This window comes from Temnothorax americanus, unplaced genomic scaffold, assembly GCF_048541705.1.
Source record: "Temnothorax americanus isolate GAGA-0224 unplaced genomic scaffold, ASM4854170v1 Scaffold49, whole genome shotgun sequence".
Taxonomy (NCBI): Eukaryota; Metazoa; Arthropoda; class Insecta; order Hymenoptera; family Formicidae; genus Temnothorax; species Temnothorax americanus.
Window position 1 is genome coordinate 139364 of NW_027509646.1, and position 14675 is coordinate 154038.

General features: G+C 41.1%; 1 protein-coding gene and 1 long non-coding RNA gene across 3 annotated transcripts in view; one reads left to right on the plus strand and one right to left on the minus strand.

The window, feature by feature from the left end:
• Positions 1 to 3818, plus strand: part of LOC143903629 (uncharacterized) — a 14604-nt gene extending 10786 nt beyond the window's left edge. Inside the window, exon 3 of the long non-coding RNA XR_013258759.1 lies at positions 2078 to 3818. This is a non-coding gene — a long non-coding RNA (uncharacterized LOC143903629). The remainder of the gene's footprint in view (positions 1 to 2077) is intronic.
• Sff (BRSK family serine/threonine-protein kinase sugar-free frosting) overlaps positions 1 to 11736 on the minus strand; it is a 15333-nt gene extending 3597 nt beyond the window's left edge. Inside the window, exons 1-12 of one of the 2 annotated variants that reach the window (XM_077417373.1) lie at positions 10178 to 11736; positions 5351 to 5531; positions 5133 to 5273; positions 4899 to 5049; positions 4564 to 4779; positions 4234 to 4433; positions 3870 to 4100; positions 3075 to 3379; positions 2087 to 2238; positions 1658 to 1810; positions 1152 to 1326; positions 290 to 501 (exon numbers count right to left, since the gene is read on the minus strand). In XM_077417373.1, the coding sequence (XP_077273499.1) occupies positions 290 to 501; positions 1152 to 1326; positions 1658 to 1810; positions 2087 to 2238; positions 3075 to 3379; positions 3870 to 4100; positions 4234 to 4433; positions 4564 to 4779; positions 4899 to 5049; positions 5133 to 5273; positions 5351 to 5531; positions 10178 to 10277 (2217 nt within the window). In that variant the 5' untranslated portion in view covers positions 10278 to 11736. Of the gene's footprint in view, positions 1 to 271; positions 502 to 1151; positions 1327 to 1657; positions 1811 to 2086; positions 2239 to 3074; positions 3380 to 3869; positions 4101 to 4233; positions 4434 to 4563; positions 4780 to 4898; positions 5050 to 5132; positions 5274 to 5350; positions 5532 to 10177 lie in introns of both variants that reach the window. The other variant, XM_077417372.1, reaches the window with a different exon arrangement.
• Between the last annotated feature and the right edge of the window lie 2939 nt (positions 11737 to 14675).

The window sequence follows — 14675 nt, forward strand, 5'->3', positions numbered from 1 at the left end:
TAAATAAAATAAAATAAAATAAAAAAGATTTGAATTTTCTACAAATAAAATTTAAAAAAGCGATTTATTCAAATTCACGTACAACGAGCGGACAACCTAGATAACGTTAATCTAGATTATGAATGAAAAAGGAACGATGTGGGGTTTTATGAAACTAACTTAACGAGAATTTTCATTTGAGAAATGAACGATCTGGAGATAAAAGAGTGGTAATTATTAATTATTATGACAATGATAATGAAGATGAAGATGATGGGGATCGATGCGCTACCTTGTTGAAACAGACTACCTGTCTGGTAGCTGGATGAGGATTGAGAAAGAGTCGTTCACTAGTGTCGCTGCCGCAGCTCGAACTCTCGCTCATTTCTGTGGTGAATTTTCTCGAGGCCCTCGGACTAGGAGGCGCGGCTCTGCTTTGTCCTCCCAAGTTCATACCCACATTTCTCGAACACACCTGAGATTGAATATGCTCGCATACTCGCCTGAATCTTCGAATGTTTCCTGCGAACATCGAATTGACCTTAATGTCTGACCCTTAATTCGACAATATCTAGTTTTTTTTTTTTTTTTTTTTTTTTTTTATAGAAAAAATCCACTATTCTATAAAAAATGTACCCCATCAAGGATTAATATGATTTCCTCGAAAATTAGCGTTTTTAAATTGCGCCTCGAGTAGTGAAGATTGCTTTTGCTTATTAAAATATATAGTTGGATTTCACGTAGGGTGTTTCTGACAGACTAAATTTATGAGCCGAGCGACTACGGCTTGTTCTCGTCGGCCGTAAGAAACTAAACGACTCGTCAGAAAAAAAGTCGGAATCTATGGCGTCGACATACCGAACGTAGAATATACATATACGGATAGAACATAAAATTACATGTATATATTAGCTGTACGTGTCAAGGTAACATCGATCTAGTTGCGCTTGGATGACTGCCAAGCGCTTAAGAGCGAGACGATCCACCATATCTATACCGGCATATTTTCGCGAAGGCTTCGTACTTCTCCAAGAACGCTTCAGTTTAAACTTTTGGCTTTTCCGTTCCTTGGCTTTTTTTGTGCTATGTCTGACTTAAGAATGATGAGAATTCTATAATTTTTCTAATCGAAGAGAAGGTATATATAAGAACGTAACTATATGCGCGCTTACCGCTCAGTAATGTGAAGGTGATGGCGAAGAGGGGCTCGTTCGGCTGCTTCGAAATCGCGCTAATGTCAACTTGAAATCGCACTTGTCTCTGGAACATGGCTGGTGCGGTACTACCTCTTTTGTATTCTACTCTGAACGACATTGGCGAGCTCACGCTGTGAGATAATTCTGCTATCTGCAACCGTCCAGTTTATGCCAAATTGAATATATCAAAGAGAGGTCAATCGAATTGGTATAATTAGAATTAAATTCTAATAAAGTTCTAACAGAAAATATTCTGAAAACCATACATGTAAACATATATTATTAAATTTCTTTTATATATTCTATTAGAGATTTTTAACAAATATGCTTTAACGAATTTTATCGAATGCTTCGCCTGTGATTGCAATTCTCGCAAACATGAATATTATTCCTTTTAAGTGGATAGTAGTTATTACTTCGTTTAAAGCTTATACGTCCAAGACTTATTCCAAAACGGATAATAGGCTTCGAGGTACACTCACCGATAAAAAAGCATGAATCAGATCGGCTTTTACACTGGCTAGCGGTTTCCCCTTGACTAAAACGGTGAAGGTTTCGTCTTTCTCCGTGGTCATCAAACTACCGAACCATGATTTTTTCGTAAGTTCCGGCGAAGAATCCGGCGTGAGGTGTACCTATAATATTCAATAGATACTTGACGATAAACTAACTATACTACGCTGAATTTTCAATTAATCTTTGCTTAGGAGAATTTCATCAATTAATTACAGAAACATCCATCGATATTTGATTTTTGTTAAGGAAAAAAACTAAATCGCGCGCTGACTGAAAAACTGCGATTTTCACTAATAACTGTGTGTGTGTGTACTGCGATTAATTTGAATATTAAATATGTGTGTAACGACAAGGAATAAATTATATTTTTATTATATCTGTTACAGCACACATACCTCCTCGGTACTAGTGAGCAATTTACGACGATGAAATCTGGGGCTGCCCAGGAAAGAATTCTTGATCGTGGTTAATCGCGATCTCCAGTGATGAGCTCCAGATCCCGCTCCCGTGTGAGGAGAGCCCGGCGGTGTAACGCCGACCGCAACTACTGCGAAACGAGCCGTATCTTAAAAAACATAACTTGACTTATCTTAAAAGCGCTAAAATGTTAGCTTACTCTTTCTCTTTAATTAATCAGTTATCTTTCGAAATTTCTGTTCGAAGTAAAGGTGATGGTTGATCGAAATAAGGAGGAAGCTGTCGCGTTCGGCAAAATTACGCAATTTCGTTTAATTATAACGCGAGTCCTAAATGTAAATCAAAATAATGTTCAGTTAAACGTAAGATACTAATCACATCGAAGATTCTATTTAAACATTGATACACAATCTCGCGGCTATAAGCGATAAATACGAGAGCACTTAGCGTAATACAATCTGCTATGCCATGCTTACGGGGTAGTAGTCTTTAAGAGCAACAGTTAACTCAAGTGATTATCGATGTTGTACAATACCGATACATGTAGTCCACAACTGTGCATATATATATGTAGGTATATGAAACACACGCACACACGCGCGCGCGCGCGCGCGCTTTCCTTCACGCACATACACATATAAAGTGTTCAAAATTTGAAAATGTTTGAAGAGAGCACTTTGAAGAACAGAGGAAGTAAATAGTACAGGATAATAATTGCACAAGTATATATAAATTGCACGTATATAAATATATAGTTCCGCGTTACTCCTGTGTTAGCGTTAAATTTTTTACAGCGATACTACCGAATATGCAACGGTATAATATGTTAAAATATTTTAAAATAGTGCACGAATTATTTGAATTATTATATTTTACCGATATAGAGTAGAGCGAACGAGTGGGACAATATTTTCAAAGTAAGAGTAAGAGATACAATTTTAAGGATAATATTTATAACAAACTTACCAGGCTGTATATCATTGAGTTCAATACCGACGTTGGTGAGTGCCGGCGTCGGCGTCGGGACGCTTTGACTCGTGGGACTGCCGCCGTTTCCGGCAATAGTAGCGGTGGTACCGCCACCAATGGACAGTCTGTGTGCACCGCATACGATCGTCTGGCCCACGTGCGACGTCGGCATCGCTCTGTGGGGACTTAGCAGACCAGCAGGTGCATGCAACGGCGAGCTGCCCGGCGTCGACGTGTGCGAATGAGACGCATGAGTGTGACATCCACCTGTGCTCGGTGATCGACGCGCGTGATGTCTCGTGCTGCAAATAATTAACGATTTAATTAACGGAATCATCCACCTTAAATCACGAAGAAAATTAGATGCTTCGATTGAAATTTTGTTGGTATATAATATATATAATCGAATGGGAAATAAACAAATCGAAATGTAATTCGCACCTAACGTGAATTCAAGCTTGTAAATGCAGGGTCGACGAAAAAGAGGGAGGAAAAATAACGCGGGGAGACACGGTGATACGGTGCACGCGACATTTACGGATAACTGACGTTGTCACGCGATCGCTGGCCAGTTTGAAGCGAAACGCACAGCCGGCACAGCTGCTTGCCCTTACAGCACGTTCTCGTTGAGTACGGTTGACGCATTAGTTTTATCGGAACGAGCGGAACACGCGCGGCAATCGGGATATTCTCGATTTCGTTCTTCGCGCAACAAGACGATAAAATAAAATATAAAAACGATCTGTCACGTAACATTTTTAATTCTCTCCATTTGAATTCACGTGAATTTACCTGGACTGTCTTCTGGGCGTCAAAGGCGAGCCATGACTGATCTGTCCGAGATTGAGCGCGGTACTTCCGTTCACTCTACACGTATCCACCCGTTTTCTTGGCGGATCGGCCTCTAAATGTCCCGCGGATCCTCGCATGCCACCTCTCATCACCTCGAGCTCGTCCTCACACGCCGGTCTTCTTCGCTTTCTCTCTAACAGCAGGAAGTATATCACCTTCTCCGTGTTGTGGCTGAGAGAACATTTACGCGAATCAGATCCCACAGTTACTTTTCTCAATACTTTTCCAACACTCACAATCAAACGTACGGAAACTAAATTCAAAGTCTTTCTACGCGAGAGAGGAGTCTTAAGTCTTATCTTACTTTGGACTGAGCAGCTCTTGAATGAGTTTGTCGCGCTCCTTGAAGCAACCAAGACTCGCGATCGCCTGTAGCACGTCGGGATCGATCGCTTCCACGGACGGAATAACGTGCGTCTGCACTACATCCATCATCGACAGTTCTAATTCCAATTCGCCCTTACCCGCCGCCGTTACCCAAATATGCCTATTTATTTCTGTTAACTAAAAAAAATTAACATTGCTTTATTTAAAAAGAAAATGTCTTGGCGTTTGTAAATACATTTGATATTAACATATTTAGAGAGAGAGAGAGAGAATATTGCAAACTAGAAAGAGATAAAAAGAGTCTTACCGTCAATCTTTTCTCGGGATCAACCTCTATCATGCCTCTAAGCAAATTCTGACACTCGGGTGGCACAAAATGCGGTATGTAAAACAATCCGCGCTTAACTTTCTCCAACAATTTTCTCAGATTGTCGTCGTCGAAAGGTAAGGCGCCTACCAGAAGCGCGTAAAGTATTACCCCACAGGACCACACATCCGCCTTTCTACCGTCGTACTTCTCACCCTGTTCAAAGGAAGCAAATGGTTCTATGACGTTGAGCTCAAATAGCTGTTACTCACTTAATATATCATTTCTACGTGTAATTTGATATTCGCAAATTGGTTGTAATTAAGGGCTCTCACTCTAATGACTTCGGGGCAAGCGTAATGAGGTGATCCGCAACTGGTCTCCAGCATAGAGCCCGCGGGTTGTAAGGACGCCATTCCGAAATCCGCTATCTTAATGTTATTCTTCTCGTCGAGCAACAAGTTCTCAGGCTTCAAATCTCTGTGGCTAAAAGTAATAACAAAATCAAATGTGTAAGTCCGAATGTTTTCGTGGATGGACGATTATAAACGACAATACACGGGACTCACCATATATTATGACTGTGACAAAAATCTAATGCAGAAATTATTTGTCGAAAAAATCTTCTCGCTTCCTTCGGGGTCAGTCTGCTCTTTTTAACCAAATAATCGAACAGCTCCCCGCCCGAGACATGTTCCAGAACAAGATATCTTGAAAGAACATATAAAATGTGATAAACGTGACGTTTATTATTACTTTAAAGTTTCACATTTTTATCAATGCTCACAGATATTTTTTGTTTTCATACACATCCGAGAGGCCGAGCACGTGCGGATGGTCGATCAGTTTCATAATGGCGATCTCACGCTCCACTTTCATCAACACGGACTCCGAAAGCTTTTCGCGGTTGATAATCTTGATCGCCACCTTCTTGCCCAACACACAATGCACGCCGAGTTTAACTAAACCTAAAATTAAAACAAAAAACAGTTAAAATATTTATGTTATGCGAGCATATATCAAAAGTCGACAAAGTTTCCTTATAACACTGTGATAGAGATAATTCGAATTATTATTTTATTTTCTACTTTAACGTAATTTCAAAATCTTATTTTTAATTTTTATTAATTTGCCACGATTTTGCGGTCATAGTTGAACATCAAAAATAATAAAAATATCGATCAAGCCATCAATCCGGAACGTGCACGAATTGCTTGGAGATTGAGTTATTCCTCGAGTATGCGATGATATGTAAACACTATTGTCCCGGACAGACAAACGCAATGGTTTTTACTCGAGCAATTTGGTATTTTTTCCACTTGGTGAATTGTGAGAAGTTTGACAGCGTTGGCGGTTTAGGTTTCTACGAAAAAGCTTCGAGCACACACACACAATTGTAATTTTATCAATTTGCTATGTTATAGTATTCTGAAATATATTAACAATTTCAAGTTAATCAAATACAAATGTATCGATTTGATATTATTCGCTCCGTGTAGGATCCTCACAATATATTCTTAATTACACGTGCTATTGTATCGGCCGAATTCGCGGTAACGTATATGAATACCTGATAACGTTGCTTTAATCAAGCGTATGTTAATTCGTGCAGGTGTGATACAAAATGCCTGTTACAGTCACGAGAAATGTTTTGTCGATTAAATTCTTGCGGATCCTACCACATCGCATCGCGCGTTTTGTAGCTATATCTACTCTACAGTAATATATGAATTACGCGTGTCACATTAGAGACAAATTACGAAGCATAATTATACAATTGTATATACGCCCAACAGATCAGATTTACGAACCATTATGACGACAAGCGATAAAAAATACGCTTGAAGAAGAAGAGCCAATGCAAAAATAGGATTTATGAGGTTGGCACAAAATTGGTTTATTAAATCGCTGTCGGAAGTCGACGACGAGACGCGCCATACAATGTCTTTATCCATGGCACTTAAATGGCTGCGCTCTACGACGGCTGTACATGGCTTAAGCAGATAAGCGAAGGGAAGAAGAAAAAAGAAAAATACAGAAAGAAACTGTTCGTTGTGTGAATCGACGATGGAGAGCAATTAAGAATCCTCCTAACGAGTCGCGTCTATCCGAAGGATTAAAGGAGCAGGAATTCGATTCTCGCGAAGTGGTCAACGTGCGTTTTGATTACTCGAGTGAAAAATAATTTTTCACGTGCGCGTTAGCTTCTCTGTATCTGATGTATTTGTATCGCACACATGCACATATTTAAATATCATCTAAAAATATGTTACGTTTCTGTGACGTTACGCTAGAATGTTATAAATAGTCCAAGACACTTTTTATGATCGATGGTCATCTTTCAGCCATTCTCAATCGAAATGCGTGAGATTAAGTCTCGTCGGTGATTGACGAGATGACAATTCCTATGGAATTAAACGGACGCGACGTTTCCCGTCAAAACCGGTGCGGCAATTGCATTAGCGGCTATTGAGACCATCGAGAGTTAAAGTGCACTTCCCCCAAACGATTTACGTCATCCATGATTCAACGGTGTCGATAGCATATGCATTTTCAGAGAGAAACCTTCGGACCCGTCGTACGCAATTTAAAACATATAGGTATTTGTCAAGATTAAATTTTAGGTGCATTTAAACGAGTTATGTCTTTTGTTAGTATATATCGAACAGCTGAAAGTTTTGACGACAAATCTTTCTAGTATTTAAATTTACGACATTAATATATTTAACCCTTAAATGCTCCCTGTGATGGGGTCCAGCGGACCCCAGACCCTTTACAATGATATATTTTCAAATGTTCTTGCCAAAAATGGAGCTCATGCTCCCCGTGATGATAGTTGAGTGCGTGACCTACCCGTTTGTACATACACTTAGCACAGTACTCAGTTTACTTAATTTTTTATACTATATGTTGAACGTGAACGTTTAACACGATAAGCATTTTATTCTCTTTTCTAAGCCTTGAAAAACATTGAAAAAAAATTTTCATAACTAGAGATAAAAAAATCAATAAGTATAAGGAGACATTTTTCATGCTGGGGTCTTTTAGACTTCTCATGTCATTTATGAGATTCTTGAGAGGTGTGGCATTTAAGGGTTAATCTCGAATCTGCTTCGAATACGTGACAAGAGAAGCAAAAGATAAGTTTTATATCTTAAAAAAATACTTGGCGGTTAAAGCGTTGCCCGAATATACGTCAACGTAATGCCGAGATTCATCGTTTTCTTTTTTTATAATTACAATTTACAACTCACCCACCAAGCTTAACAGGTACCGAGGTACTTTTCGCGTTTTTAGCATCTTTGTTCCCGCGAGAACCACCGTAACCATCGCAAGTGGTTATATATTCTTCTTTCTAACGTCTCCATCGATTCCGCCGTCCGCGCCGGTTATAATTCAAACCGCGCACACTTACGTCGCGAGCACGAGCGGCAATTTCATTACCTCGCCTGCGTGTGGGTCACAGAATTCAAAGCGTGGAGAGGAATTCATTCGTATGATTAACGTGCCGTATTGTCACATGCCGGAGCATGCACCCCTTTCGGAGATGCATATGGGATCGATATAGTCCGCCAGAGGAAATGACCACCACGAGACTCATCCGCTGAAAGCCGAGCCGTGAATTCATTAACGAGCTTTCACGAAATTATACGTGTCGATCGAAGAACCAAATTTCTATTTAAGCCTCGCATCTGTGTATCGAGAGTTGCATTTCTAGATATTCCATCTGAACAGAAGGTGAATAAAAAGTAAAAAGTGCTCACTGAAATAGAGAAGAATGTCTCATCTTAATATTGCTAATTTACTCCCCCGTGTTTGTATATACGCGGAACGCAACGCGGAGTACACACGCGCGCTTTTTTCCTTTGGTACGTTCGTTGTCGTCGACGTTATTAGTTTTTGGTGCTCCTGGACTGGTGGCATTTAATTAAAAACGCTTATTAACTGCTTCATAAAGATTTACAATTGTCGTCGAGTTCTTTTTCGTACAGCGAACGTGGCGGAAAGCGAGAGAGCTCTTAAACTTTGAACCGTAACCACATTTGTTATTAGAGTACCAAGTTACGAGTTATACCTATAGAGCGGTGTTTAAGAACGGAGAGATATTTAGAAATTAAATTTTCCTTCTCCCTCCCCCTCTCATCGTTTTCTTCTGCTTCTTTTATGTTTTTTTAGTGGTTCACGCCCTTCAGCGACTCTTGGAGAGAATATAATCCGATTCTATCAACTTATAATTATGTAGCGATAAACAAATGTAATTTTCTCATATATTTTAGGTATGAGATATTATTAGGGATAACGCTGCGATTACATTTCATTCAAGTTCAAAACGTTTCTAATTTTCTGCCTATATATAACCATTATATGGCATAATTAGTACGATGTCAGTATCGATCGTATAATAGCATCGAATGCCTTTGGAGTGAGAGCAAATTAGTGTGGCATTAGATTCCCCCCTCTCTTCAAATCTTTACGTGCGCGAGCTTTTCGTAAAACATTTGCATTGTTTTTTCATTTATTTTTCTTATAATTTATATCGCGAAAAGCTTTTTATCTAATCTCTTTAATCTCTTTAATTATTTTGATTTATTTTTTAATATATTTTGAGACAAAGAATATAAATATGTATGTTGCAACACACATTGTAAGTTAAATTGCGATTATACTTACGAATTGCAATGCTTGATGCAGAAGAAAACTTGTACAAGTTTACAGCGTTACCATTCGTAAATATGTATGCGCAACAATATATTCAAAATATCGGTTGTTTTTCGAGCCTCCTCGATGTACCCCCTCGATAAAAGTTACATATATATAAAAAATGTGTATATTTATTCTCCGAGAATTTGCACGTGTCACAGTTACGCTGTAAGCTAATCCGAATTGTACCTGAATACGACCCGAGAATAGAACCACATACCATGTAGGAGAGAGAGAGAGAGAGAGAGAGAGAGGGAGCAGAAAGTTATGGTCGGATATTCGAATTGAACGGCTGGCTCACGAAAATGCAACGATGCCGTAAGGCTAGTAGTCTTGTCGTTCACGGCCGCGGAATGGCTTCGATTCGATCCCATTATCGTTGTGCCACGATAACTCGCGTAAGTTATCATCATTTAAACGTTTCAAATTTTTCTCTCCATTCTCATTGTGTCATTGCGATAACAGAATTCTCAATCTCTCAGATAGATTCAAGAGACATGAAAAATATATCCTCGTTTAGGAAGGTTACGTGGGCAGCGAGATAATCCGTGAGAATTACACGTGTTCTATGTCACAATGCGGCAGACCCAGCAGACCTTCAAGTCCCGCGAAAGTTTCGCGGCAAATTTGTATCGACCAACGTATCTAAAGTATAAACCTCAATTGTTTGGTGAATTCAGTATTTCCTATTAGAAAACAGTTGCTTCGAAACTCTATCACTGAAAAGCGCGTGTGCGAGATCTCGTACTTATATCCCTTCGAATATGCAGAACTTGATTAAACGTTCTGACTTGATTTGATTAGACATTTCTGTGGCTATCGTCGATCTCAATAACGATTGCAACGGAGATTTGCAATAGAGAGGGAGAGAGTGAGAGGGGGGGTGTGGAGGGAGAGACCGTGCACCACCCACCAGTCTGGCCTTTTCCCAAGGTCTTTTCCAACCGATACGGGCCGACGTACTGATGGGTCTCCTGGGTGTTGGACCCAACGGGGCTCTCCTTGCCCTGCATCGCCGCCGAGCCGCTACCTTCTTCTTGGTCCGCCAGGATGAAGGGTTATCGTGTAAAAACGGCCGATGTCGAACGTATCACGATCCTTCCCTTCTCTCCGCACTCTTCGCTCGCGTTATCACTTCCTTGCGAGGTCTGTTACCGGTCTGCCGTGTTTTATCGCGATTTCACGCGACATCGTGCTCTTTGTCATGGTAATATAACTTGGAACGATGCTGGAATACGGAAAATGCTTCGAGAACAACTTAACGAATAAATTGTTTTCGAGTTATCGTTATATATTTCCTTAGTTTCATTCGGGTAGCAGTTCGAATGCGAGATAGACAATCGATGCGATATACGCGTGAAATGTCAGTTTATCGTCGGTACTCGTCCATTTTTTTCTTTCAAAAAACATCGCATACGTTTCGACTCGAGCACAGTTTATTTACGAATGGAAGCGGTCGTCGGATGGCCTCGGACCGCTGTATCTCTTCCGCTCGAATTAATTGAGAACTGTTGTAAATCGCGGGTCATGTGCATCCATCTCACTGTCATCAGCTCAAATTTTTACTCCTCGATAATAGGCAACGTTCACTGGACGATAATAGGCGATGAGAAACCGCCAAATACTCCCAGGCGAGAGCATCGTGCACCTAACCACACTCGCTACACGCATATTATCACTGTGACGATCTGACATAATCTTCTTTTATTTTTGGCGGATGCCTCTTGCGAATTCTTTTCATGTTGCCTCTTTCACCGTGCACCGTGCACCGCGCACACCGTCGAGACTACCGGAAACGTTTTAGGGAACGACGATTAGCTTGTAGTCCGCTCATTTGAATCAGCGCGGCATCGAGCGGACACGGATAGACACAGGGGGATATTTATGATTTACGTCGAAGATGCCTGCTGCTGTTCCATCAGTCGATCGTGACCGGCCACGATTCCACGAACACGGAGTTGGGCGCCATTGTGATTCGAGGAGAGACCTCACGGTATCCTGTCTCGTCTGGAACGTGGCTGGAACGTGGCTGAACCCCGACGAAATCGGCCGCGATCGGCTCTCCTCCGCCAACCCTTCACGACCAAAATTCCACTTAACTCTCGCCGACGATATCCACTCTGCTTGGCACTCGCGAAACGACGAATTTGACTTGACGTGGGGTTTGCCCGGTTTGGCGATATCTTTAGACACGCTCGGATCAGGCTGGCGCGTATAAACTTGAAGGAGAGATTACCCTCCTTTCCTCGAGTCGCACTATCGCTATATACCGCGTGCACTCGTGCATCGAAGAGATATCGTTACAATTCAGCGATAAGCGGCGTGATTGCGCTCGCGGCCGGGATGCAAATCGGAGATCGGAGCTCTCTGTATCACGACGAGGAAGCTCTATCACGACGAAACCTTCCCTCACTCCGCGTTTCGCGTTTTTACATCGGCTCGATCTTCTCTCGTTTTAGCTAAACTATGTTCTCATTTTAGAAATGAAATTTAGCCCCGTCTTACGGAACTGACGACGGCCACCACGGCGCTCCCAGTTCGATTATGTACCGAACACCCAGAGGGGGTAGATAGTGCGCGCGCAACCCCACGCCCGCGAACGGGGGGGACCCTTTCCGCCCTCTGCGCGCATGGGGAACCACCACCGACCGAAGGCGACCGAAGGCGGGAGGGTGTCAGACAGGGCTCGGGAAAACGTGACGGAGGAAGCAGCCGCGTGTCTACCTTCGGGGTGGTAGAGTGTGCGATATGCGGGGGTGGCGTCGCGACGCCGGCGCCGCCACCGTCGGTACAAAGGCGATTGCCGATGGTTCGCGTCCGGGCTTTCGTTCGTGGTTGAGTGAATTCTCCGTCATGCGAGGGTGTTTATAACTCGTCTTTTTTTTCTGGTGCTAATTTTAATTTATTCAAGAGGCACTAAATAGTCCTTTCCGTCTTTTCCACTCTTCTATTAAAAATTAAGTGATTTACCGTACCTCGAGCTGGTTCTCCAAGTTACGTTATACATAGGTAATATATAATATATATTTATATAAACAAATCAATGCTGCGAAACAAACATAAATATAATGTGCAAAATGTACAATATATACTCTTCTATTATATATATCTTTATTATTTATTTTATATATGTTATTTATTTTTTTTAATTGCAATAAAGATTTATCCGAAAGCAGAAATAAATATTAAAATTTCTGCATAATAAATAACGATGCCTAATCTCGTTAGTTATTGTATTTTGTTCGTTGTTTTATTGGCGGCACGTGCGTTTATAATTGGGTCCGATAAGTTGACAGTTAAAATATGTATGCCGAACATTTAGCACTTTCCATTTATCGGTTGAAACGAGTAATAATATACCTCGCAACAAAGTTAAAGCTATATTGTCGTCTCATGGGAGAGAGAGTCGTTTCCGTCTCAAACGATAAAATGTGATTTCTCTGCTAGCGACAGAAATGGAATGCCGGAACTGCGTTCCACTGTCATTGATGTAACTCGCTCGACTGTCAACGCTTTAACTGACTGTGACGGAAACTAAGGGGTTGTCGACTCAGACGCGGACCTAAACTACTCTCGTCCTCATTATCGCGAGATGGAAAGGATATATATATATTGTCTTTGACAAATAATTCCATTTAATTTAACACGAAACAGTTATGGCAATTGAAAATAAACATGAAAATAGAAAAGCAAAATAGTGGGTAATGCATTAAGCAAAAATCGAGATTTAGTTTAAGGATCGTTGTTCGCAATTTCATGTAAAGTTGTTACGGTTGAAGCCGTATATGTAAATGATGATATTTATTTTATATAATATTAGAGATATCTGAAAATTCGAGAATCGAGATGACCGCGTACCGTCAGATTTTTACACGGGTCTGCACTTAGTAGCGGCACAAAGGACAGTCGATGACTAAGTCGCATTTCCGGCTTGGGGTCCCTGGGGAAAGAAAATCCACACCCTCGAATGGACACATCAAGAATATATGCTCGCGCAATCTTGCTGAAGGAAAATGAAGATCGTTTACAAGCACAAGAAAAAGAGAGAGAATGTTTGCGCGCAAAACATTCTTTAATATATAACGAACAATATTGTGTCGCATTATTACGCGTTACAAGTGCGAAAATTATATACGTGTCGCTGTGACAAATAACTGAGCGCAGATTCCAGCTCGTCTCCTCCGAGCAATCCAAGCTCACTTGGAATGGGAATCGGAGCCGAAAGAACCCGAGAAGGGTGACCGGAGTGAAGGAGCGGCGCACCCCTTGCAATAGCCGAGTCTTACCGCGTTAATTGCAAGTACTTCCCTCCAGGGGAAGCATACCGCATACGGATATGTATACCTATGTAGACGGTCGTCTACGAGGGTAGACGCAGGGATGACTCCCGCAGCACAACACCCCATTTCCCTTTCAGTGCTCTGCTCGCGCGAGTCCTTTACCTCGCCGCTGGCGCTGGTTAAAATATTAGGATTTCCCCGAGGTCTTCTACACATGTGGAGAGAGCACCACCGACCGCGACCCTCGTTGTACCGTTGTACTTCTCGTAAAGTTCTCGTGGAGTCGCTCGAAAGTCCGAATCAAAGCCCGCTCCCCTATTCACGTGCTCGGTTTCACGTGTATGCACGAGTTACTGCGTGGGCAGACACGTGAGTTGTCACGCCTATGAGGGTGGTTGTTACCTCTTTGTTGAAGCAACCCCCGAGTACGTTCTCTGCGAGAAGAATTTGTACTTTACGAAGAAGATGAGCTGTAATAAGGTTCTGATTACTTATATATGCAAAATATTTGAAATATTCAAAAGAGACTTCGCGCTTCATCGGTAACTTTCAAGTAAAATATTATCGTCAATGTTTACTTGGATATGTATGCGTAATAAATTATGTTTACATATAACATATATATAGCCATAATTATTATAATAAAGCAATATTGTATATCGCTTTATCTTCGTTAAATTATCAAATCTAACATATAACTTTAAAGAAATATTCTTGAAACATTAGGAATGAATTATCGTAAGCTTTTTTTATGTCATCGACCGTCGTTGTAGCATAACACTAGAAAACGCGTTACGCTCTCGCATCTTTGTCCGGAAACAAATTAATTAAGCTATTTATTATCTTAATAAATTTAATCTGTAGATGAAACAGGCGATTTGTTCCTAAATGACAGATGATGCCAGTCGAGCTAAGAAATTCGGAGTCAAACTGTTAATTATTTCTGAAGCTCGGCCGAACATCGACGGTGTCGAACTTGGTACTTTGGGACACAATTATATTAATATATCCCGTGGGATAGCACCCGGTGCTACACCCTCGTGATTTACCACACTCCAGAGTCCATATACAAAATATACGTTTAATAGAGATCGCATTTAGCAGCTGCATAAATTAAACTGCGTTACATAC